At 39.9% G+C, this 27,112-nt stretch overlaps 1 protein-coding gene across 2 annotated transcripts in view; it reads right to left on the reverse strand.

Moving 5' to 3' along the window:
* The window catches only part of DST (dystonin), a 292,631-nt gene that overhangs the window by 113,753 nt on the left and 151,766 nt on the right, over positions 1-27,112 (reverse strand). The window contains exons 34-38 of one of the 2 annotated variants that reach the window (XM_033143180.1): positions 25,794-25,901; positions 24,324-24,422; positions 14,186-14,320; positions 9,670-9,758; positions 9,047-9,192 (exon numbers count right to left, since the gene is read on the reverse strand). In XM_033143180.1, the coding sequence (XP_032999071.1) occupies positions 9,047-9,192; positions 9,670-9,758; positions 14,186-14,320; positions 24,324-24,422; positions 25,794-25,901 (577 nt within the window). Of the gene's footprint in view, positions 1-9,046; positions 9,193-9,669; positions 9,759-14,185; positions 14,321-15,978; positions 17,860-19,006; positions 21,695-24,323; positions 24,423-25,793; positions 25,902-27,112 lie in introns of those variants that run through there. The other variant, XM_033143179.1, reaches the window with a different exon arrangement.

Below are 27,112 nucleotides of genomic sequence, written 5' to 3' on the forward strand. Positions count from 1 at the left end.
ATTATTTAGGAGAGAGCAAATTCTTTCCAATCCCTGTTACCATTTCACAATAATGGAACTCCTTTTCTCTCAAAATTCACTAAATAATGAGACTAAGAACAAATTCATATACACATGCTTATCAATTTAGGTTGGTATTTTTGTAACATGCTCTGTGACCATTTAGTGCAGGGTGGGTTATAAGTCTACTACTACCACCACCACCACAATCCATGGATGATACACAACTGAACATGAAAACATTAAAATGAAATGTTTGAGAAAGCTCTTGTCTGCGGTGCTGATCTATGATCACTGAATCACACATGCACATCATCAAAGGATGCACAAGTTTTTGTATTCACTGTGATTCAGAAGGAATGCATCTGCAATCATACACACACTTTCCTACAAATAAGCCCCAATGAACACAGCAGGCATGCACAGGATTGTGCTGCAAATGTTCATTCATTGTGAACAAACTTTTAGAGCATGGGTTGCAGCTAGCTAGTATCAGGCAATAAATTTGTCACCATGTATGCAAAACCATTTTACAATACTTATTTGCATTTTACACTTGGTTTTATTTAAAATGGTTGAACTAAATCTAAGCTTTTGGAGTTGGATAGGTTAAAAATCTATAGAAGTAAAATAGATGTGGGTTATGAACCTACCATTTCAGAGTCTACTGCCAAGACTATTTGCTTTGCACGATTTGAAGACATTTCGCAGACCCCAAAGAAATCCTTCTCCAAACATTCATAGCTTTCTTTTAGATCCACAAGCTGTGCTCTGGGAACATCCTTGTGCTGAAATTTTAGAAACTCTTCTGCTAACTTCATATCTTTTCGCAGAGTAACAGCAAAGCCAGCAAGCCCCGATTCAAATGACTAAAAAAAAAAAAAAAAGCAAATACAGATGAGGTGCATTAAGGTCTTGCCTAAAATTAGTAGCACTGCGTGCAAGACAGAAAAAGAAACTTATGCATTTTAGGGAGAAGTACCATTAATCCTAGAGATGGCTGGGAGACCTGAAATCCCCACTCAGCCATGATGTTCATGGGTACTCAACAAGTCACTATCACTGATCCTAGCCACCTCCCAGGGCTGATGCAAGAATAAAATGGGGTCACCCCACCTAGAATTGCCCTGGGAACCTTGGGAAATGGCCACACAAATGAGACAAATTAACCCTAGACCCCAAGATACACATCTCTTTATTTTGCTATCTCTTATTCCCCAATCACCTGCCACACTGCTCATATCATTTTCCATACTACGACAATAGCTCTTCCTCCAACCACTGTTGCACCACTCCTCTTTCCTTCATCTCAGCATCCATCTATCCAGGGATACCTTAACTTTAGACATTGTTGCCATGCTCATCATGCTCTCCTTTCTCTTCCTCCTACCAATTAGCAGGAATGGACTACAAAATGCACGCACCATAGAGAGAGAATCACCCCTGGAGAGAGTGTAATGTGTAGCCCAAGCCTGTAAATGGGATCTGTGGGGAAAGGACTCAATTGAATCGTATTAGATGACAAATGGGTGCACATTTCTGTGCCTCTGGGTGAGAGAAATGTGGGCTGATGATCACTGGCTAATGTTAAGTATATTTTTTAATGATTTGTGAAGTGTGTTAAATAGATTATATTTATGAAAGCTAATACGTATTTAACTATACTCTTATTCTGATGACTTGTGTTTTGCGGGTCTTATGAGCTACCTTGAATATATTACTTTGCATGGAAGATCAGCATATAAAGAGACTTAGTAATAATGACATCTGACCTCACTATTTAACCTCACTTTCTATATACAGGTAAGAAGCTTACCTCCAGCTGCTCAAGTTGTATTTTTAGGTCTTCCAGGTCATTACTGATGGGCTGCAGATCATCCAAGAGAAATTTCATATCTTGAACCACTGTCAAATGTCTCCTCAGATTCTCTGAGTACCAAGAACATTGCTGCTGAAAATATTATTGTCATTTTAGTGTAACTAGAAACTAATCAGCACAGTAGCAGAAAATCACTTTTAAAAACAAAAAGGATGGTGTGCGGGTTCTGTTTTTGTTTTTTAAATGTCTGGAGATGCAATTTAAATGTTCACCTGTGGTTCTACTATGTTGTTAACCAGGGACATTCAATTCTTTGCAATAGGTGATTCAATGCATACTGGTAATATAGGTGCCATGTTTTGATTATGCTAACAAGCACAAGCACCAAAATGAACCAAAGACATTTTTCATTTGTTTTGCGTGTCTTTGCTTAAGAAAAAAATTATAAGTTGCTACTCACCATGCTCTTTGAATCAGGTCTTGGTCCAGATTCCTCTGTTTCCAAGGTTTCAGAGAAGCTTTTTAGTTGCTGGTATGGCTTCTCAGGCTGAGGATATCCTTTCAAACCAATAGCCTTATTGCATGCTTCAGTACTCTCTCCAACAGTTTCTGCTTTTAATCCTGATGAACTTGTAGTTTCTCTTGGGATGGGAAAGGCATGGTCATGATGAGAAGCTTTTTTCTCCTGCTCTCTTTCTGTCTGGGCCTTCATGTCCGTTGTCTCATAGGTGCTCTCATTTCTTTGACTGCAATGGTCTTGTTTCAGTATATCGAGGAGGAGATCAGGACTTCTATTATCAAGCCAAATAGATGGGGTAGAATTAGGTTCGTTTGCATGTATGCACAACGAAGCAGCCGTTGAGGCACTTCTAGTATCCTCACATGTATGTTGAACAGCAGATTTGGTAGGGTCCTCATTTTCCCAGTGTGTGCTATCAACCATTTTAAGTAAATTTTGCATTAAAGCTTTTGTGCCAATATAACTTAAGGGTTCCTCTTCCTGCTTGCAGTAAACATCTTTTATTTTTCCTTTAAGTATTTTTGTTAAGCTTTCAGGTAATGTAGGAGGCACTTCAGAAAAAACAACTTCCTGATCATTGACTGGGGCAGAATTAGAAAGCATCACATCTTTTAGTGATTGTTGCATTTTTATCTGGATTCCATTTTGAGAAAAAGTAGGCTCATGGTCTAGAATGTCATCTTCCATAGGTTTCCCGAAACTACTGTTTTGAGTGACCACTGCTTCATGTGCTTTCTGCTCAGAGCTATTCTGGCTATCATCTCTGGTGTCTAAAGTACTAGAAGAAGATCCAATTACACATGTATCTTCTCCAGAAGCTGTTTCATCAGCCTTGCTCCCTACTTTTCCAATAGCTTCAACATGCTCCATATTGTTGAAGTCACATTTGTAGCTTTCATCATGATACACCTTGGAATGAGCACTAGCCTCATTACTAACTTTATCTCTTGTAGGTTCTGATACAACTGATGCAGGAAACAGCTGTTGTTTGGGGTGCAATTCTTTTAAGTGCTGTTTTTCCTCGCAGTTTCCACTTCCTGATACCACTAGCTCCTCTCTATTCTCTTCACTGTCTCTTTCACCTTCCTTTAGGTAAGATGAACCATTCTCTCTCATTGCTAAGATATCCTTGGCCATTATATCTTTCGCACTTTGCTTTAAATAAGTAGAGAGGTCAAACCCCTCTACATAGTGCACTGACTCATCTTCAGCAATGTCATTGGAGTCTGTAACCAATGTGGGTTTATTTGAAGTTTGACCAATACTTATTTTTTCATCATGTGAGGCAGTAATTTCATAACCATTTTTAATAACTGATGAACAAGGCTCCCCAAGGTTTCCACTTGATTCCTGGATATGATCTTCCTTCAGAATGCACACTCCATTTTTATTTTGTTTTAGAGCACTAATTTCTACTTGACTATGTGGCATACTGGTAGATGCTTGTTTTCCATTATCTACTTCTTGTCTTTTCTCACAATTCAAACATGGCATTGATATATCATCAAGAATTTTAGCTTCCCTGTGTTCAGCATGTAAGTTTCTTTGAGAAGGTATATCAAACTTGGCACCAATATTTTCTGTTCCAGTTACATCTTCTGATGTTGCACCATTGTTTATGCTTAATTGAGAGGTTTGACTGTTCTGTAATGCAAGGTTGTCTTGCATGAAAGGGTCAGAAGTCTGTTCTGTTTCTTGCTGGCTTCCCTCTTTACTTTTACATGGTAGGTCCTGAATGTTTTCTTTAACAACATCAGCTAAAGCACTGTAGCTTTCAGGGCACAGCAAACCATTGTTTCCTGCTGCCTCTGAAAGTGCAGACACCTGGACCCCAATGTTTTTCTCATGGCACTGAGAGTAATGCATTTCCAATACCTCTTCATCTTCATAATCTGTCTCATCATAAGTATCATAATCAAAATCCACATAATCATAACCTTCAAAATCATCCCCACTGTCACCATTATCGCTACTGCCATTATCATCACTATTGCCACTGCCATCATCATCACGGTCATTATCCATACATATGCTTTCATGTTCACTCTCAGAGTCATCTTCTTTCGTTTTAATGCCCTTGTGCTCACCTCTTTGTATTTTGGCTTCATCCAACTTTTCCAGGGAGCTATCAATCTCTTTACTTTCTTCCCTTTCTTTTTTCTGACCATTATTTTCTATATCTCCTCTGCTTTCTGCCTTGTCTTCTAGATTTGTGCCTAGTAGCCTTGCATTGAATGCTGCCATATTTATAATTTCAAATGTATCAAAGTCACTTGTTTCACTAAAGCACAGAATGCATTCTTCTTCCTTACTCAGGTTGCCCATGGAAGATTCTGCTTTTTCTTGCAGATTATCTGCTACTCCATTGATGGCTACTGCACTGTGGACGAGCTCTGGAGCAGCATCTTCTTCAACAACAGAGAAGTCACCCTTGTTTATTCTGTTTGAGTTATAAACTGTACCATTGTTATGATCAATTTGTGGAGCACCACAGGCTTCACTGCAATCTTTATGTTGAGTTGGATCACAAGGATCTTCTGACTGCAGAGTACTATGTTCTCTTTTAGGCAACAGCTCAGATTGCTTGCTGTTATTGCCTTCCAGAACTAGCAAGCCACATTCAAATGTTGACTTGTTGTCATTCGCAGGTGGTTCATTATGCTTCATACTAGCCCTGACTTCCAGAGGTGATGTGGACTCACTATCAGTATTGATTTTAATGGATGATCCATCAACAGTGTCAGTAGTGACTTCTACTGGGAGCCCAGCATTTGTATCAATGGAATCCTTAAGTGGATATCTAGCATGAGTAATAGCACCGTTTCTTTCAATTGGTCCAATATATTTATCTTCAGTATGATATTCCAACAGTGCAATGCCATCAGAATTGGTATGGTCATCAAGCAAAGATACACTACATATATTAGCCTTATCTATGGGCTGTTCTCCATCACTGATATTCATTTGATTTTCTACAGATTGCCCACTTTCAGTCTGTTCTTCCTGTAATAATCCATGGATCAAATTTATGCTGTCTTCCAGGAGTGAATCACCATTAGAAGTATTTTCTAGGACTGACATTCTATAGTTATTGGTGCAATCTTCCAGTAACTGACTGCCATGTGTATGCACTTTAGTTTCCAATGGTAGTGCATCTTGCATGCTGGTGTAGTTTTCCAATAGACAGCCAGCAAATTTATTAGCATGGTCTTCCAATTGTGGATTGGCATAGCTATTTGTAATGTCTTCTCGTGGTGGCCTATCATTCATATGAAGACATGCACCATGCATTATGGAGTGGTCTTCTAATGGCAACTTGCCAATCCTATCATCATTGTTATGCAATACTGGGGTGAAATTCGTTTCCGCTTGCAATACCCCACTCTCATTGCAAGTCTCTAATTCTTTCTTAGTGCATTCATTTAAACATTTTTGCTCAGGTTCTATACTAGTGTATAAACTATCCTGAAAGTCATATTTTACCTCATCTTTCACCTCATCGTTCTTCATTAGCATAATGCCTTCATCAATCTGAAAAACATGAGGCATGCATTTTTGCAGGCTGTTGTCCATGAGATGTGAAATGTTAGTGCTTGCTTGAGCTTTCTCATCTTTCTTAATAGCTGAAGAATAATTTACATCCAAAATATTATTGAAGATGCCTGGGGAGTCGTTTTTACTCCCCTTAATGTTCTCCCCCTCTACTATGCAAATATTATCTTCATTTACTATTGGAGGAAGGTGTCCTTGTGAACAGTTTGAAAGAGATGCTTTCATTTCACCATTTTCAGCATTTGCTTGATCAGTAAAATTTTCATACACTTCCACTGCCATTAGTTCTGGAAGTTTCCGGAAACTTCCAAATGCATTTTCTTTTTCAAGACTTTGACCTGGATTGATTTCCTTTCCAGATCTATTTGTGACACATTCTGACTGCTCTGAAGCACCAGCCACAAAATGAAAACCATTTCTCCCTGAGACTATGTCATTCTGGTGATCTTTACAAAATGCCTCCCTCTTATTGCTGCTGAAAATATTTTGAATACTTGTAACTTGTTCTGAAACATTGCTAGTGACATCACTAAACATTGCCCCTTTGGGCTGTAGCTCAACATGTTGTGCTTTTGTGTTTAAACACAATTGCCTTTCAGTCTCATTTGTATTATTTTCAGAACGACTGCCATCCATTAACAGGCTGACTGTTTCATTTAAGTCACCACAATGCAACAAAAGCCTCTGACCGGTGTTCGCATCCATACAACTATTTATCATTAGATAAGACATGAATAGCTTTTGAGTTTGTTCGGAGTGGCAAGGTATGGGCTCACTGGTATCAGAAGTGTTTACATCCTTTCCATCAGCATGTTGGTTGGATGCCTGGAGTTCACAAGATGAGAGCCATCTTGCAGCTTTTCTCAAAGGCAATGGTATATCTTCCACATTAGGCATTTCATCAGGTAGGGTAACACTATTCAAAATTGTTGAAGTGTTGCTTTCTATGACTCCCTGCTGGGCTGCATCATCCAGGCTGATCACTTCACAAGTTTCTGGAATATAGAGTGCTGCTATTTTTTGCCGCCCCTTTAGAATTTTGCAGGCCTGCTCATTAGTGATCATGCCTTGATGCAAAGATGTAGATACAGGAAATATTTCCCCACTATGTGGCCAGATGAGTCCAATGAAGCCTCGTTGTGCCTGTAGTACCAGCAAGGCACTACTAGAAGAGATCAAGTTGCACTGTACAGCTTCATCTACAGACAAACGTTTTGATGAATTTTGACACAGGATTCCACCTGTCTGAAGCTGATGAGTCAAAATAGCACAAACAGCATCCTGGTCAATGACCCCTTCTCTCACTGCTTCTTCAACAGTCATTCTGTGTCCTGTATCAGGATGAATTATGCCGCCAGAAAGTAGCTGGGCACCTAAGAGCCTGAACATGGTCTCCCTCTCTATGAGTCCTTCATGAGCCGCTCTCAAAATAGTTATCTTCCTTCCACATTTTAGTGTTATTTTGCCTCTTTCTTGAGGGGTCACAGGTAAGAGCCTCAAGCCTGTTTCTCTATGTACTACAGTTCTTTCAAGCAATCCCTCAAGGGTTATCTTCTCTGCAGTGTTGGGGTCAATAAGGTCTTTGTTCATGTCACGTCTTTCCAGGAGTTTAGTATATAATGCTGCAGAGATCAGATTCTTCTGAAAAGCTCTGTGCAAAGTCAGCTGTTCTCCTGTGGCTGGTATCATTAGGTGTCCTCTGGAAAGCTGAATCTCAATAATTTTAATAGCAAGAGGTTCTGAAATTAAGCCCTGTTCCAAAGCAGCTACAACTGGGAGTGCTGCTGATTGCAATTCTGAAATGATCATCTTAGCATTCTGTAAACCTTCTAGTTGCAATACAGCTTGGTCATCAACAAGGTCATGGGCTTTGGCTTCTTCAAGGTCAAAACTTCTTCCCAGAGCTGGTGAAATTATATCTGATAAAATGAGCTGACTCTGAAGTAACTGAATTCCAGTGTCATAGTCAATAAGGCCTTTATAAATTGACTGCAAGACTGAAAACATCTCTCCAGTTGTTTGATCAATAATGCCAGCTATGACTTTATCCTCCTAAAATTGAGTATAAAAAAGAACTGTCAGCATTTTATGAATGGTAAATGATTAATACTTTGAATTTTAATATGATATATGTACAATATAAAGTCACTTACTTACCAGAGTTCCACCCAAACTGTGAATGTTAGCAGTTCAATGCAGAAGTGATGTCAGTGATTCAACAGCACACGGTGTGATAAAAGATTGAAACACAACATGCATCGGTAAACCAAAAGCCTATGCTCTGCATACATCAAGAGGGTTAGTGGAAGATAAAATAGTAGATGATTGCATAGAGAGCAAAAAAGACACATACCTGAAAGGCAAACTGTCATGCTATCTATGTGCTTTGTGAGAAGTTAGCATATATTGAGAAAACAGTATGTGGCACAAAAACACACACATGCTATTCATGTTTACAGCATACAACACTTTTACATAGACACCCAAACACATAAGGATCAAGTATTGTAGCTACTTAAATGCACTGCAACTGTGCTGTATTAAAAGTCATCCATTGGGAACAACATTTAAAAAGTATGTGCAGAATATAGTCTTTCTTTGCATATACTCTCAGGCATTTTATAATGCCTTCCAAAGGCAGTGTCGAATATAATAGATCTTAAAGTATTATCTCACAGTTAATGTGACTATAAACTCCAAATGATGTACCCAGTTGAAATTTAATGAACTTCGGGAAAATGGCATACTTCCTGAAATACGTATCGGAGAGCATACAGAAGAGTAGAGAGGCTATGGAACTTCCACGTGGTGTCATGTTTCTGAAGTACAGACATTTGACAGAATTCAAAGTATGGCTTTTAAAAAGAAGGGTTAAGTGATGTATGATTCTATGCTCTTAGTTCATGCAAGACACAAGGTATAAAAGCCTGTTTATATACAACTTTCCACATGTCCATTTATAGACATTCAGGTACAATTCTAATTCCACAGATCGAAAGCTGTCATTCATTTAGTTCTGATTTTGTTTGTGTGATACACATAATTCGGTGCAGTTTTTTTTTTGTTTTTTTTAGTATTCATACAGAATTCCAGAACCATGCAATGGATCAGATTCAGAAAAGCATATATTCTAAAGCCAGCAACATAACTCAAACTGTTGACTACCTTTTCACCCACGTTTTCATTATCTACATCTTGTTCCTGCTGCAGCTGCTTCAAATCTTCATTGGACAACAGTTTATAACCTTCTTGCAGGGATCTCACGTGGTTTTCCATTTCATTTTTCTCTTCATCTGTCATTCTTTTGGGAGGGGGAATAGAAGATGTGGATGAAAGTGCTAGCAATTTCTAAACATTAATTGTCCTCTCAAGAAATAAACACATAGGGTGGAATTCAACATCATGTTATGATGAATGTTCCAGCAGATCTGGAGGCAAGGTTTGCTTTGTAAGTTGGTAACTTGGCAGTGGTGGTGGGTCATATGGGCAGTTATTCCCAGGGATACACTGGTAACAAGCTGTGCAATTATTAGTACCAACATTAATGAATGCAAACATTCTGCTTTAGTTGAATTAAGTGAGGTGCCATTTATAAGGTAGAAGGGGCAGTACCCACCCACACCCAATTGTTTCAGATTTCATATAAGAACTCCTGAAGCTAGAGGATATCTGCTGCCTGCACACTGATTTTATATATGGAATGGCTGAAACTCGTCCTCAACACAAATTCTGAAAGGGCACGACTAATTTTAAAATGCAATAATCACAATGAACCTACTTATCGCCATGTTTTGCTAAAAATGTCTGTGTTGTTTGCAAAGCTTCTGATATCTGTTCTTTCTTGGTTAACAGTTCGTCGGACGATATCTGAAAAAAGGAGGAAAATGTTCACATTCTAGAAATACCCAAAAAAAAAGTGGGGGTAAGAAATGTACATAAAAGGTAAAGCTAACAGGTGAGAAAGGAGTGAGCATTTCAGGAACCTTATCAAGGGCATAATGGGTGGTATCCAGTGACGTATGAACAGTGTAAGGAGACTTCCCCTTCCTCACCTTGCATGCCCCCCCAAAATCTGCTCAAAGGTCCCCCAACCCTCTAAAACAGATTTTGAGGGTGCAAAGGGAGTTGTAGGGGAGAGGATGTGGCAAGTCTATTTATTTTTTTGTAACCACCCTTCACAGGGACGCGAGTGGCACTGTGGGTTAAACCACTGAGCCTAGGGCTTGCCAATCAGAAGGTCGGCGGTTCGAATCCCCACGACGGGGTGAGCTCCCGTTGCTCAGTCCCAGCTCCTGCCCACCTAGCAGTTCAAAAGCATGTCAAAGTGCAAGTATATAAATAGGTACCACTCCGGTGGGAAGGTAAACGGCATTTCCGTGCTCTGGTTTGCCAGAAGCGGCTTAAGTCATGCTGGCCACATGACCTGGAAGCTGTACGCTAGCTCCCTCAGCCAGTAAAGCGAGATGAGCGCCACAACCCCAGAGTCATCCGCGACTGGACCTAATGGTCAGGGGTCCCTTTACCTTTACCTTTATACCACCCTTCATCCATAGATCTCAGGGCAGTTCACAGTATGAAAATACAAAATAAAAACATAACATAGCCTATTGTACGAAGTCTTTTGAGCAAGTGTTACAGCAGCATCAGGTACAACCCAATGTATCTTTTATAACAGCAATAGCATATATTGCAAATCTATTTTTAACCAATCTATCCCTTATTAATGAGCCATAAATACATGCTTGGTTATGAAACACTAAGGTTGTGTTTATAGGAGATTACTGAGAACACGACAACCATAACTAATTTGGGGTATAAATATGGACACCCACTAGTAAAAACGTTTATTAGCTGACCATCTTCAAAACTAGACTGTTCTGGTCTTTGTTTCCGACCAGATGTCGCTGAATTACAACTCCCATCAGCTCCAGTAGGAATGTCTAATCGCCAGGGATGGTGGAGGTTGTAGTTCAGGAACATGTGGAGGACCAAATGCTCCCCAAGTTGTTTTAGACAGTTTGTAAATAATCAACTGTACTAGATTAAGAACAGCCTTGATGTGTGAAGTCAAATGCTCTGACATTACTCCCACACTGGATGTCTTGCAACCAAAGATGTCTATGTAATTCAAAGCTTGTGTTTTCAATATTTTAATAAGTTAAATCAACTACTCACTTAACTTCCTTTGTGGATTTTGTGTGAATGGTATAATTACCCAGGATACTGATCTTTTATTCTCAACTATTTCCAAACCAGGAAATCTCAAACAATATTAAATGCAACTCTCCATATATCAAGGATAAAAGTTATAGCTTGTCAACTCTAACCAGAGCTGAAAATGTGTTCGAGCCTTATATACACCCACACCCACTTTTCAATCATGAGGGTTCCCAAGTGTTTCCCTGCTTTCTCTTAACCCATAGAACTGACAGAAGTGAAACTAATCAGATCAATTCTGGTCTAGTCTATTTCTGATTTCTTTTTTGAAAGGATTACATTGGGTCCATATATGGATACATGGGCATGGAACCATGCTTTCATATACTAAATTAAAATGCAACAGTCACCTTGTTGTAATAGTTCCAAAATTGTTCTGAGTACTGGAAGAGGGAAGTCTTACTCATTGTGAGCACCACCCAATACTTGCTCACAGGAGTCACGTGTAAATGTTTTGCTGGTGCACACAATCTCTGCACCTTGGAGCTTCTCTATACTACGATGGATACAGATATTCAAGATACTCCCCTTACAAATGCTATTTAGCATACTGGGTAAGCCATAATTTACAGGAACTAGAGAGAAAGAAAAAGCTTGCAGTGTGATACAGGTGGCCCATTTTAACCTAATGGTTAAGAGGAAATGCAAACCCAGGGTTTAAAACCGCTTCTTGGTCACTGTACGTTATGACGATGAGGCGGATTTCAGTAAGTGGCTTTTTTGTATCTATAAAAAGCTGCAAGCAAGGGCTTTTCTAATGAAAATATAAAGGTGTTTCGTTGATTGGTGCTAATTTCCTGGAAATCATACAACTAAATGCACCAAAAGATACGTGTCAATTTACCAGGCAATTTGTACTTGTCTGCAAGCTTTTTCTTTCACAAATTGCCAGGACAGGAAGCCCAATTCAGAATGGGACCATGGTGAGGTGGGTGGGGGGAGGGGCAGTTTTTAACCCTTTGCCTCATGCTGGGACCCTGATTTGGATCTCACCACGTGTCTGTAATTTGCAGAGGGGGGGGGCGGACATCTGTCTGTAACAATGGGAGATATTTTCCTCCAATGCAAATTGCACATACTGGAGTTCCCCCAAGATCAGGAACATAGCAGGGGCAACAGGTTAAACTCCACCCACAGCCAGGGTTCCAGATCTGGATTGTCCACCCATTGTCCTGGCATTATTTGGAAACAGCAGTTTGCACTCAAGGACAAACTATGCTGAGTAATGTCATGTGTAGCTTTGTCCCAAGTCTGAGCAGTTTGCTATTAGATCTTGCATTATCTGCATTTTCTCCATGTGTTCAATATGCATGTGGACACATGCATTTCCAGTTATATTAGCACAACAGAAGTATGAAAGACAGAAGAGTCTCTCGGTATCACGTAATGGGACCAATAAAATATTGCATCATTTAAGTTCTTCAAATTACTTGCTGGTACAGGGCTGACTGCAGATTTCAAGGGCTTGGTTCGGAAGTTACTCTTACACATTTGGCAGATGTGAGATTTCAGGTTCCTGCTCAGCCTCCAATATGCCCCCCACCTCCACCCCTTATTTGAATACAGTGTAACATTTGGAAATTGTGTGTGGGGGGGGGGGTAAAATATAATAAACTTAAATTGTGTGATTGATACTCCCTAATAAATTGGGGGAAAGAAATGTGATTTGGGCCTATGATCATTGGGTTTTATGACGTCCCTGGAGTTTCCAAGGTAGTGGTGGCCTTGAGAATGCCTCCTTGTGCCCATGAAGAATCTGATACACACCCTGTCTCACTGCCCCCTTCATCATGAGGTTCCCTCTTGAAACATCAATGGAATTGAAGGAGGAAACAAGAGTCATTCTCTTTCCCATTTCCTGTTAGTTCTACAGGCTCAATTCAGCACCTGATTAGGCAGGAAATGGGGATGACTGAAAGTAAGAAAATGGGAGTGGCCAGTGGGAGAAAGTGGGGAGGCTACAGGAGTCAGGAAGGGGGGGAACGATCCCTTCCAAACTGTTTTTAAATTTCTCCTACCTAACCACCATCAAATCACATGTCACATCTGTTGCCATTGACTAAACTGTGAAAATCATGGATCTGGTGCCATTTGTGATGAATCCAAACAACAGAGCTTTTTGGTTCCTGACTGTAGGAGATCCCTGCAAAATCATCACTAAATCATGTGCCACCTCTTCATCTACATGAAGAGCTGTGCTTTGGATCCAGGTTTCTGTGATACTAGCAAACACCAGATTTGTGATTTTTTAATATAGTCTATTACTGCAAGTCTTAATCTTAATCTGATAGGTTTTCGTGGAGGGCATCCCATGTAAACTCATGCAAATTCAAGAGGATTGTTTCTATTCTACCGGATAGACTTTTACCTAGAACCCATCTAAAAGAAGTGATAGTGGGAGGGTTTAGCATGTGCTGACCTGGAAGATATTAAAAAAAACCAAATGGATCGTACCCATAGTACACTCTCTATGAATTCTGAATGGGCCTAAAAAGGTTGACAACTCCTGTAATTTATATATATATATATATAAATCATCCCCATATTAACATCCAGAGGACAAGCCAGGAATACCTGGTGGGAAAGGCATGAAGGTATTATCATTTCCCATCACAAGTAGGGAATAGTATTGTCCAAACATTGTTTCTCTTTTTTGTCTTGAATGTGGTCTTTCAGGGGGGAAAACACCCATGTACCAGTTATGTAGTCTGGTGAATTTAAATAAAAACACTAGTATGTAAATTATATTTGTTCTTAAGCACTTTAAAACCATCAAAATTATTTTGGTGGGGGCAATATAGGTCAGACATCACATGTTTCTTGAGTTTGCTGCTCTGGAAGAAATGAAAGTAAAGGTTGTACCCAATGTCAGCCCTACTCAGAGCAGACCTATTGATATTAATAGTCATGAGTAACTTAGGTCTAGGAAGTTCAATGGGTTTTCTCTGAGTAAAACACAGCTGAATACAATGAAATGTTCTTGTGCCACGTTTGGCACTTTAAAAGATGCAAGGAACAAGACAAAACAACACTGTGCCATGCACCTGGTACCATCTACTCTCAAACTGTTTTAATACCTGTTTCTTAAGAGAATCTGCTTTTTCAGACTTTTCTCCTCCGCCTTTGCCGAGGGTCTTGGTGATGTTTGAAACCCATTTCAGTAAGTCCCCAGCTTTTTCGACGTGTTCTTTCTTTTCCTCTTCCACTGACTTCTGATGAACAATGTGCATTGCAAATATATATATATATATATATATATTAAATTGCAGGTATATTAAGCTTACAACCACCCCGAAAAACAGTTACACCGTCAACATTTTTATTGTGGAAGATGCCAGATACTGAGCTTTATTTTTACTTTCTTTTTTTATCCCATTACCACTGACATTCTTATGCATGTTTTTTTTTTAAAAAAAAAGGTAAACAGTAATAAAAAAAAGTAATTGAAGTAATTAATTGAAAACATCTGAAAAAACTAAGATAGCCATTATGATACATATAAACACATTCATATACATAGGTGATGGAACTCACATTACAGAAACCTCCCAGCCACCACTGCATAAGCCAAATCTAAGCAAGGGTTTGCAAGGGAAAACACTCTAAATCGCAGCCTTTGCATTAGATGTACACCCAGTTCTAGATTATCATGTTGTTGAAGAAGACAATGACATTCAATAATATACTTAAATCCTGTGCAATTAACATAGCATCTTACATGTTTCTCCTGAGGAGGAGAATTACTAATTTTGCAGCCAACTTTATTGCCGATTTCAGGTTTAAGTTTAATATGGTGTTTTTTTTAATGTAAAGAATCATGTAGTAGGAGGAAAGCCAGAAAAATAATAATCATTTAACAGAAGTCTATCATTTTCTCTGAAATTTCCAGTCACTGAGAATCTTATCCCCATGTAACTTGGGCTGCAATACTAACCCCACTTAAGGACTACAACCCATTAAATTCAACAGGACTTTCTTCTGAGTAGACATGGGTAGCACTGTGCTGTTACAAGGGAGTAACCGCCACCGAACACAGAAGGGCTTGCTTCCATGTAAACATGCCGTTAGAAGAATATCTAGTCTTTATGACAGAACCCACACCACAGTAAACTTTGCACCTGCAAGCAAGCATCCTGTCAAATCTATTTATGATAATGATGAATGAATCTTTGCATATTAAGTTACACACAAATATTCAAGTGCCATTGACTTCAATGGAAGGGTTTACATACTTAGCTCCCTATTTAACTTTGGCTGAATCAATGGAGATAGCGCAGTCAGTGGAGCATGAGACTCTTAACCTCAGGGTCATGGGTTCAAGCCCCACGTTGGGCAAAATATTCCTGCATTTCAGGGGGTTGGACTAGTTTACACTTTTGGTCCCTTCCAACTCTAGAATTTTTTTTAAATTTTGCAGGATAGTATTGCATCATACATTGATATACGGTAAATGCAACAGGGCATGTTGTTTTACTTCTGAAAACTTCTGAAGAGCAGCTGGAATGGCAAAAACAACAACTCTGCAACACATTGCTACCACAATGATCCCAGTTAGCAAGCTGCTAATACCATTTATACAACATAGAGGAACAATTCAGGCATAGTTTTAAGTACATTTGGGTCCTAACGATTTCAAGGAGAAGTAAAGCATTATCTTAAATCTGCCACCAAAAGCATTGGGGCATAGAAGTCCTTAACTCTTATCAAATTGTGCATCATAATTACAAGCATGGAGCAACGTTAAATCTACTGTATGCTGAAAACTATACATAAGCAAACTCAAAATGCTTTGTTCTGCTTAGAAATCAGCCAGGAACCCTATTTTACAATCCAATTAAATCATATGGAATCATTTCCATGAGCCAGATGGTTTAAATTACTGCAGGCCAATTTAATAACTTCCATTGTTAAATTATGACTGTGAGGAAAAATACAGACTAGAAATTCCTGAGGAAATGAGCTCAGCTGCTTCTAGCAATCGTAGCCCTGTGTGGCAGTCAAAAACTGCTCTATCAAGGGCTTCTTTATACGTCAATTTCTTTTTTGTCTTGGGACACGTAATACCTTTTAAGTAGAATTTGTCATTTTTCATCTTTGTAGCAGTGACGGCATCAATAATGCCCCTTTTAATAGCTTCCTCCATTGATAATCTGCAATGAGACTTGGGATCTATCAATCCACCAGTCAGATGTTGATACTCTAGGCAGCGAGTGCCCATTTCTTTCTCTAGGACATTTGTATTCATCGCTTCAATGACTGACAAAACACTGTTTGTTACAGGGTGAATAATCCCAGTAAAGACCAGTTCACACTGCTGGATGTGCATAGCAGACGCCTCATCAATCAGCTCCCTTTGCAAGGCCTCTGCCACACTATATTTCTTCCCAGTAAAGGGATCAATTATACCTCCTGTACTTGCTTGTGCTTCAAGGCACCTCAGTGCTGTGGTTCTCTCCACTAGGTTTTTGCGAGCAGCTTTCAGAAGAGGCATTCTCTCATTTGTCTCGGGCAGCCAGACACCAGCAATGGGGCTGTTGACATCTGTACGCGGTTTAGAATTGTTCAACAAAACATCCGCAAGCTCGCTGGCTGTGATTTGCCCTTCCTTGTATTGACTGACCAGCATTCTATCAACTTTGCCATCAGTTAATGCCTCGTCAATGTTGAACTGCATTCCAGTTTTTAGATCTGTCAGCACAAGGTAAGAATTTCCATGGTGATCAAAGCATGTGGATTCTTTCCACTGAAATTCTTGCCCTGACAGCTGGAGGTAGGTACTTTTGTCTATCAGGGACTTTTTATAAGCCTCATAGGAGGTCATTTCTGCTCCAGTTGTAATATTTACCACAGATATTTTATGAATTTTTTCTGCAGATGGAGTGGTTATTTTTCTCTCCCCAACAGGGAGCAGGAAGCATTTGCTTTCGATATCAAGTAAACACAGCTTCAGCAAATCATTATAATACATGGTTTGCCTATTATTTGGATTCTGGAAGGTTTTTTTATTACTGGAATGTTCATATATAAATTTCAGAACAGTGTTGTTCAGCAAGCCCAGCTGGACCGCAACTTCAGGAGGTACACGGACACTTCTCACAGGGTCAATAATACCTCCACTTGCTATCTGAGCTTCAATAATACTTTTGCCTTTCTGCCTTTCAAGGATTCTGGTTTCAATTGCTTGATAAACAGACAGCTTTTTCCCAGAAAATAGATATCCTAAAACTGCCTTTTCTGCCTCAAGAAGCCTGCTTTTGTATTCATGATCTACAAGTCCCTTGGCAACTGAATCATCAACAGAGTATTTCTGACCTGCTGTGGGGTCAATGATAAAACCAGTGGCAGCCTGGGCTTCAAGCAGTGCTAACACAGATGCTTTTTCAATTATTCTCTGCTTAGCTGCAGAAGCAAATGAGACCTTCCCTTTACTAGATTCAATATACAACCCAGCTATTGCAGTAGGCTTAGTCAAAAAATTCTCAAGATTTTTTTGAACCTCAGCAATGGCCTTCTTTCCTGAATGAAGCTGTTCAGCTGTGCTCAGGTCTAGAAGTTTAACTTCAATCAACTGCTTGGCAGTTACATCATGTCGGAGACCTTGAAATTTGATATTATCATATTCAGAGGGGATCAGAGCAACCTCCTTGGCTTGCTTTTCCTCTAAGATGGCACTGATCTTTGACAAATCTTCATTTTGTTGATCTAATGTAGTTACTTCAACATGCACACCATACTGCTTGTTGTTCGCTATCTGTAAACAGGAATTGTTTGACATAATGAAGGATACTGTACTTAGAAAATAGCACCAAGTTATTAATCTAGCCCATAAACGGGGGGGGGGGGAGAGATGCAGAATATGAACAGCAAACACTAAGAACCAGAAAACTTTATTAACCCTGGCAATATGGAATATGGTTTGAGAAGGAAAGTGGGATAGAATGACAGCAAAGTGTAGAAAGAGAAACTATCTCTTAGCAATATCATCACCCTTCTGGTTGCAAACTCAGATGGTGAATGCAGGCAGGAAATCCCCAAGATTCATAGAAGTACTATATATTAAAACCTTAGGGGGCAAAACCAAACAAACCCTCAAAGGAGACCATGCTCAGAGCATGCTCAGTAGCCATGGAATAACAGAGTGCAGCTGGAAAAGAAAAACATAACACAGTGTGGGGCAGGGGGAAGAGTGGAATGGCCAGTTTTGAGGGAACTGCTGATAGAACCCTGAACAGGGTCACTCCTTTGGGAGAAATGAGATACTGCAACTTTTTGTTCCAAGTACCACTTTAAAAAATCTAATGTGGACGTGAACAACTTGGATTTGTGAATTTCTATCTTCATTCTAGGAAACCAGGCCTGTTGTATGTGCAGTACAATACTAAAGAGAACTCTTGGACTTCTGTAGGCCACAAATAATCATTCTGCACTTGGATGGGGAGCCTTTCAGGGAAGAACTGCAATTTTTGCCTCCACCTCGTGTCTTGTTGAAATCATAGATATGGAACCCCTACAAGGGGTGTGGGGACAACTGTGGGTAGAGAATGGTGTAAATACACATCATTCTGCCTGCTGCTTTTATCCGGCAAACACCATTTTGCAGAGAAGTGTGCTCTTCGGTATGTATGGCCCCCTCTTTTAAATAAAGGGGGAACCTTTCGGTGGGTGTCGGTGGGTGAACTTTTTGCTTCCACAAATACAAGCAGCTTCTGCATCTGCACAAATGTCTTAGGGTTATACCGGCAATGCAGATTTATGCATGTCAGGTGTAAGAAAGCATTTGATATCAGATAAGATGAAAACATAGAAATAGAACAGAAAAGCAATGAAGATTACAGGAGAACAGAAAGTGTAACAACAACACCCAAGCAATATCAAATGCCATCAAATGTGCCATGTACCTCCAATGGATGCAGGCGCTTCCCTAAGCCCACTTCATAACTCTCTTCATGCCTGGAACTGAGGAGTTTGCCGTCTCTCAATTTATCTATTTCTGAAATTCTTGTGATAGGGTTGCTCTTATCAACTGTTATCTCAAACTCTGTGCTTGTCTGGGAAACATACTCAGCGTAGGATTGTTGACTTATTCCATTTTCCAGTTGGTGGGTTACTCCGGACAACTGGAATGGCTTCTCTCGTTGCAATGAATCAGTGGCAACTGCTTGCAGCTTCTGTGCAACCAGCGGTTCAGATTTGCAACTTGAGCCACTTAGGTGTCTCCTTCTTAATAAAGGAGATGTGGCCGTACAGAGGTTAATATGTTCAAAATCTCTTGGGGAGGTGTCTCCCAAGTAACTAAACCCATTTCCCTTCCACCCAAAGTCTAACTGGATGTTCCTTTTGTTGATCTCATTCTGAAACCAACGCAGCTGATTACCGTGATCTCTTTTCTGCAGGTCTATTTGGTGCTTCAAGTTCTCTACTGTCCGCCTCTGCATTTGCAACTCTTCTTCCATTTTGCGGTATTTCTGCACATACTCCATTTCCGCATGCTTGCCTTGCTGAAGCTGCTCACGGGACTTCTGAAGTCTGTCTTGCAGGTCTTCAATTTGAAGCTTATACATTCTAATGTTGTCTTGAGCCATGTGGTTTTCTTGCTGCAGGGTGATGCATTCCATCCTGATACCCGATATATCATTTTCTGCTATGTTGTGAGTTTCCAGGAGTTTTTCAAATTTCTTCCTAAACTCTTCCGCAGAATGCTTGAACGCAATTGATTCCTCCTGAAGTAAAGCCACATTTTGGCGTGCCATTTGTTCATCCAAGGTCTTCTGATGCAAGTCATCTTGCAGCTTCTTCATCTTGCCATTGAGCTCATGAATATGGGACTGCTGCTGCTGGATCTTCTGCTCGTTCATCTTCATTTCCATGGTGAATGTGCTCATCTGAGTACGTAGGTTTCTTATTTCCATCTCTGCATTCATGTTATAAGCATTGTCCCTGTCACATTTCTGCTTAAATTCACTGGCTAATTCTTTTGCTTTTATTAGCTCATCTTCTAATCTCTTGATGTGATCCAAGTGCTCCTGCTCAAGTATTATCTGTTTGTGCAGTTGTTCGTTTGTTATACGTAGTTGCTCTTTGAAACCTTCAGCCAAGGCTTTTAATTCATCATTTTTTCTGTCAATAATTTGCCTTTCAAGAATTATCTTCTCTGAATCGGTCCGTACTTCAGTCATCATTATTTTGGTCTCGCTGTTCCATCTAGAAAGCTCCTCAACCTTCTGTTTTAACTTTTCCACTAAGTGATTACTATCTGCTAAATCATCTTTCAGTCTTTGAATCTTCAGCTGGTTTTCTTTTTCTTCTCTTGTCTTTTGAAGGAATTGTTCCTGCATTTTTTTGAACTGTTCTTGTAGGTTGGTTGCTTCCCCTCTGCATGAAACAGTTCTCTGTTCAGCTGCCAGTTTTTCTTGCTGAAGAGAAGTGATTTGGGAATGCAATTGCTGAATAGTAATTCCAGTGTGTGTGTGTGTCCTAGCCAACTCCTCCAGCTCCTTCTTTAACAGTGCCTTTTCCTTCTGAAGTGACCTCAGCTCTTCTTGATACTTCATATTTATTTTCTTCAGATCCATGGCTTCTTGCATTACCTCTTCAGCTTTGCCTGTGGTTTTCTGAAGCTGCCTGTCAAGCTCCTTCAGCTGCTCCAAGTATCCTTGCTCTACCAGCTCTTTTTGATCCAGCTCTATTTTAAGGCGCCTGAGAGAATTATTGGCATCATCCAGTTTTTCTTTTAGTAAGCGAGCCTTTTCTTCAGCAGATGCATTCTGCAGTTCAAGTTCACACAGTTCGTATTTTAGGTCTTTGATGGTTTTCTCGGACTTTTTGTTGGCAAATGTTAGCTCATCCACCAGCTGCTGGAATTCCTCTATATTTTTAACTTCTTGCTTTTCCCTGAAAATGTCTGAACCTGTTGGCAACAGAGTTTCTTGTCCTATTATAGTAATTTGCCTTCTGACTTCGGTTATTTCCTTTTCTCTGCACTTGCTTTTCACTAGACTACCTTGAAACTCGATGTCTTGTTCCATTTCCTTAATGAGTTTCACAAGCTTCTCTTCTTCAGCAGTCTTCTTCCTCAGCTCCTCCACCAGTGCTTTCTTTTGCTGCTCTAAATCTTGAAGATTGGTGTCTTTCCTTCTTAACTTATCTTCAAGAGCATCTCTAGCTACAGCAGTTTCCTCCAGCTGCATTCTGAAAGCTCTGAACTTCTCTTCAATCATACTTCTCTGAGCCTCAGTCTTCAAAGCGAGCTGCTTCACACGCTCCAATTCCTGCTCTGCATCTTCTTTCTCTTTAAGAGCATCCTCTAGTTCCATGCGATAGCGCTTTGCCTCTTGCTCAGCCCTGGCTTTCTGCAGAGAAATCTCCTCCATTTTTGTCTGCTGCTTCTTAATTTCTTTCTCTGCATCTGCCTTTGCTTTTGGAAGTTCTGCTTCCAATTGGAACTTCTGTTTCCTCAACTCATCCAACATCTCCTCCAGCTCATTTATCCTCTCCATAAGTTTCCTGTTCTCACTCATTACTTCTTTCTGCTGCTGCTCCAGATCAGAATATTCACCACGTACTAGTGCCTCCTTATTTTTCAGGATCTGCCAAAAAAACAAGGTAACAAGAAACATTAAAATCCATTCTTGTAAAACGTTAGGTAAAGTTGTAATGTTAAATGCACAGTTGCAAATACTTACAAACTTCAACTACAGCATGTCAGCAGCACAGACTGAGGGATTCCCACCACCACTGTCACCATCAGAAAGGGACCATTAGTTAGAGTAAAGAGAAAGCTGCATGAAGAAATCCACCAGCTGAAGTCCTCATGAAGAATCCCTTTGCTTTCAGGATAAGAGCTGTTTCATAGGTTGAAGGTGTGGCCCAGAAGCTCACTTGCATGAGTCCTTGCTTAAAAGCTACAGAGCAACTTCTCAGCAAAACACACCATGCAAGAAAAAAGCACTTCATCATTTGATGGTTAGTTGAATAAGAAAAGGAGAGTGTTTTAGTGTAAAACATGATACAATTAGCAAGAAACCACATTTAATTAACCATGTCCTTCAACAATAGTTATTCAGGCTGTGAACACAATGCTCTTTTCTTTTAACAAAAGACTAGCCCAATGTTACAGTATCATTAACTCGCCAAGACATACTAATGCAAAGGCAGGTTTATTTCCTTCTGGATTGAATTTAATTCTTTCTAAATATTGCTGTTAAATGAAATTTTATTTTCCAGTAGATGTCCCATTACACCAATAAATGCAACATCTACTGGTATATAATGCAAACCACAAGATACTTGGAAACACCAGTGCTAAAGATCATTAAAATGTAATGATTTAATTAACCCCCCCCCCCATCCTGATCAGCAAAACAAGTTGTCAGCTGGGAGGTTTCTTTAGCTGACATTGCTACATAAATGAATAAAAGGAATGATTATGCAAATCAACAGCTTAGCAATTTGTTTAAATATTGCAACTCCATTGAATCAGTTTGAAATCAATTTTCCCACCACACAAAGACATATTTAAGTTTCAAGTGATGATTAGGAATGATTTTGAAGTTGTATTTATTTCTGTAATACTATTATATTCATTATGATTGCCTCTGATTTTCAATATAACTATGTACCTCTTTCTTTTTTATTTCTTTCTTTTGGCCTATGCTTTCTCTGCGCATTCTTGATTCAAAAACTGGCTGTTCGTTTCCTGTTTTTCCATACTTTGTTCTCCTGACATCCTCTCTCAGTTTAGGATTTTTGTCTTCTTCGAGTAGCTTTGAATGGTCATGTACATCTTTATGCAGCACTGACTCAGCTAGAAAAAATCCTTCCTTTTTTTAAACATATCCACTCCCATCTCTACATTTTCTTTGTGAACACCAGTGAATAGAGTGGTCAAACCACAGACGACATTCTGTGTCAAACTCTCAGCATTTGAAGATTGCAAGAAAGGGTATCTTCAAAATTTTCCTTTCTTGGTTCACGTCCAAATTATCCTTCCTCAAAATTATTTTACTTCAGGAACCGGCCAGCACTACATCACTATTTATTTGAATAACATAACAATACTGAATTCATATTTTGATTGGTGTTGCTTTGCATCATACGACAATTTAGTTCATACGCTTTTAGACTATGCTGTATAACTGTGTTTTCTACTGTGTATACCTTTGAAACAGCACAGAAACAAGTTGTGCTTCCTTGGCCTTCAACATTTATTTTCTTTGGAGTTTGTAAGCCTTTTGTGTGGGGTAGCTGTTCTAAAATTGCTGCTGTCTGAAGACATATTATGTACATAGTACCGGTAGTACTATTCACCTATCAGAAGGACACATGTTTTAATTGTTGCTGCATTGTCTTACTGATTCCCCCCATGGTTTTAAATTGCTTAGGGCAGTTTTGCCACAATGTCTAACAATTCACCTGTTTGAATATTATGTTCCACCTTTATCAGTACTCTGTGAGAATATTTTTCAAAGCCTTTATTCAGGTTCTCAGTGTGCAACCTTTCTGAAAGGCAAGTGGGTTGTTCAATTGGGCTGATTCCCATGGGATGATGTCCTGCCTTCAGACTTCTATTATTTATTCTCATCACAGGCTCAGAATTAGTTTTTCCATGTACTCTTATTCTCTCCTTCAGTGAAATAGACCATTTACCGGTAAATTTCTCCTCCCTTTCATCAGCAACATGCACGGCCTCCACTGGCAGCTTTGTCTGCCTGCCATTTTTATTTTCAGACTGAATAGAAAACTCTTTCTGAAATGGTCTTGTTCAATACTATACATCACAGGAACTACTGAAATATCTTTGCTTGCATGCAGATGCCTCCCTTCACCATACTTCCCAATCCTGTCCATCCTGTCATCACTACTTAGACTACTATCAAATCCAACTGCTGTTGAAAGCACGGCAGTGTGAGAGAGGTTACGAGCCAATAAATATAAAGGTATTTTACAAGTTTCTCAGTACATTAGGGAAATTCTCACATAGAACCAATATCCTGCAATAGAATTTTAGCAAACTAAAGTAGTAAAAATAGTAAGGACAATGAGCATGGATAATTTCAGGTCAGTATTGATGTTCACTAGATACGTGATGTCAACCTTCATTTTATATTTAGAGAGTACCGTGTACATAAGGAATTCCCATCATCTATCCTTATAATTAAAAAAGTATAGCTATCTTAGTGGTTTTACCATCCCTTTGAAAGTTATCTGTTGACTTACCTCTTCCTCCTCCAGCCTTTTGAGAGAGTCACCAGCAAACTTTATATACTGAGTCATCAAGGTCACCAAAGCTGTGTAGCGTGTTCGTAAGTCCATAAACTGCAATGAAACAGAGGAACATGCTGAAATGGAGTATCTTAAATTTATTTACTTTTATATAGAATAAATAAGGTTACAAGATGATTTCTGAAATAAAAATGCACTGGGTCATCCTAAAACATAATATACAAAACACATTAGAAAGATTACCCTGAGTCCAACAGATTCTTAGAAGAATCAGTGTAACAAACAGAGTGTTGAGAGGAGTTGTCTTCTGTCTGCTTTGGGGGTAGCAGGTGTGGAGGTGATATTAAGAATGAAAGATGAAGGACCAATTCATCATGGAATTAACCTCCTAACCCCTGACGCCTTAAATCATTTATTTTATGAATTATTGAATGCAATGAATCCCAACACATTTTTCTGTATGAAGCGGGGACATCATTCAATATGTTGTATTAGAAAAGGATGCTTCAGGGTCCCGAAAAGACATGAGGGTTACAGCCACATAGAGGAACATAATCCTTCATAAATATCTTTGTATTCTGGCTATCATTCATAGAGTCTGTGATTATATTCAGTCTTGATTACACTTAATCTCTATCTTGCTGATGGGTGAGCTTGCAAACTCTTGAACAAAGAAATGTCTATTTGCAGCCTCATTTAATTAACAGCCAGGGATAGGTTCCAAACGGTGGTCAGTTTGTTGTACTTTTACCCTATGGTCACCAGTATCCACATTTTAATATAAGTTCTTTAGATCCTTTAACTCTAAAGAACTCCCTACCTACACTGAACTTCTAAATTGCAGTGATTTCAGGTTTTTCATTTACAAATCCTCAGTAACTCTTTTGAACACATTAATCTACCTTATACCAAATCAGACCAACTGTTCCATCCAGTTCATTACTATCTATGCTGATGAGTAAAAGCTCTCCAAGGTATCACCCACCAGGTGTTCCTTGTCATGCAACCTATGATTCCTCTTGCTAGAGATGCCAGTAGTTAAACCTGGGACCTTCTTCATGCAAATCATGTACTCTACCTCTGAGCAACCACCTCTCTTCTGAATCACGGGCACTGGCCACAGTCCATTTCACAAGTTACATTTGCACGTTCCACTGAAGTTGATGATATGGAAACTGGTGAAATTGTACCCTGGAATAATGTGGTAAACTAATCTATGTAACACTGGCAACTTCAGATGACTGACGTTTGCCACATTGGGCTCTCTGACTGGATATATTGTCCAAATAGCCGTAGCCAGACTAGCTACACCCAAAATGAAACAGCAGGGTGTAACATGACCAATTGCTAGCTTTGTATATTTAAACTGAAAGTATTTCATCAACGTAATTCAAAAGCTTTAACAATGCAGAAGTGGAATGTGGGCCATTATAAAGCATTATATATTAAGGCACGTCCAACTACCTCTTGGATAATGAAATCAGAGGAGCTCTGCATTCTTCGGCGTTTCACTGGAGATTTTTGCTGGGAGTCAACCATGGCTCTGTATGTCATCGTTTGCAACTCGTAGTCCTGCAGAAAATAAATGGAAACGGGTAAACCTGTAAGCTACTAGGAGTCTTTCAAGTGCTGCATAAATTCATCTGAGTACTAAAGACTATGGGTGATATCCAATGGCGACTGGTGTGCTGATGGAAGGGAATCTGTCAGGAGAACTGGGAAGTAGGCAATTTTAGGCAATCCCCCTATAGCATACAATACTCCCTCCAGATCTGCTTTGGACAGTTGGAAGGTGGGGAACACCTTCCAGAACAGATTTTGAGGGGGAGGGGATGCAAGATATTGGGAGGAAAAGATTACCTCCTGTCAGCTGGCAGTCACCAGAAGATATCCTGGATATCCTGTGACACTAGGGCAGTGAAGCCGGAGTGTAAAAGAAGACAATGCAGCTACTATGGAACTCACATTATAACTGGACTGGGAAACAACAACTTCCCTCAGCTAAACTGGCAGGTTCATTGATGGTTTTCCATATAAAACCTGTCATTCTGCAAACAGAGGTAGAGATAGGAAGAATGCCTGCACACAGCTGAACAGAACTATTGGAGGTTTCTTTTGGCTTTTCTCTGTTGCTTTGGTGACAGGTAAAGCTGCCACTCAAGTGGGTAGGTTGGATTGTCTGATTACAGACTACACCCTGCCGCACAGGAGAGGATGGCATGGTGGAGTGGCACTGTTCTCCTGACCTCTGGTCTGTGGTGTTGCTGCTATTTAAGATAAAAAAGGTAAAGGACCCCTGGGTAGTTAAGTCCAGTCAAAGGCAACTATGGGGTTGTGGCGCTCAACTCACTTTCAAGCCGAGGGAGAAGGTGTCTGTCTGCAGACAGCTTTCCAGGTCATGTGGCCAGCATGACTAAACCACTTCTGGCACAACGGAACTCTGCGACGGAAACCAGGGCGCACTGAAACGCCGTTTACCTTCCCACCGCAGCGATACCTATTTATCTACTTGTACTGGCATGCTTTCTAACTGCTAGGCTGGCAGGAGCTGGGACAGAGCAAATGGGAGCTCACCCCGTTGAGGGGATTTGAACCACCGACCTTCTGATCGGCAAACCCAAGAGGCTCAGTGGTTTAGACCACTGCACCACTACAAGGTATAGGGGCAAGGTGAGGTGAGGCGGCGGCAAGGTCAGCATGTTGCAAAAGCACTGGTAGGAGCACTGGATTGCCTATGCTAGAGGTCAGCTGAGAGCCGGCATCCCGGCCCACTACTGCTGCCA

The sequence above is a fragment of the Lacerta agilis genome, chromosome 3 (assembly GCF_009819535.1).
Source record: "Lacerta agilis isolate rLacAgi1 chromosome 3, rLacAgi1.pri, whole genome shotgun sequence".
NCBI lineage: Eukaryota > Metazoa > Chordata > Lepidosauria > Squamata > Lacertidae > Lacerta > Lacerta agilis.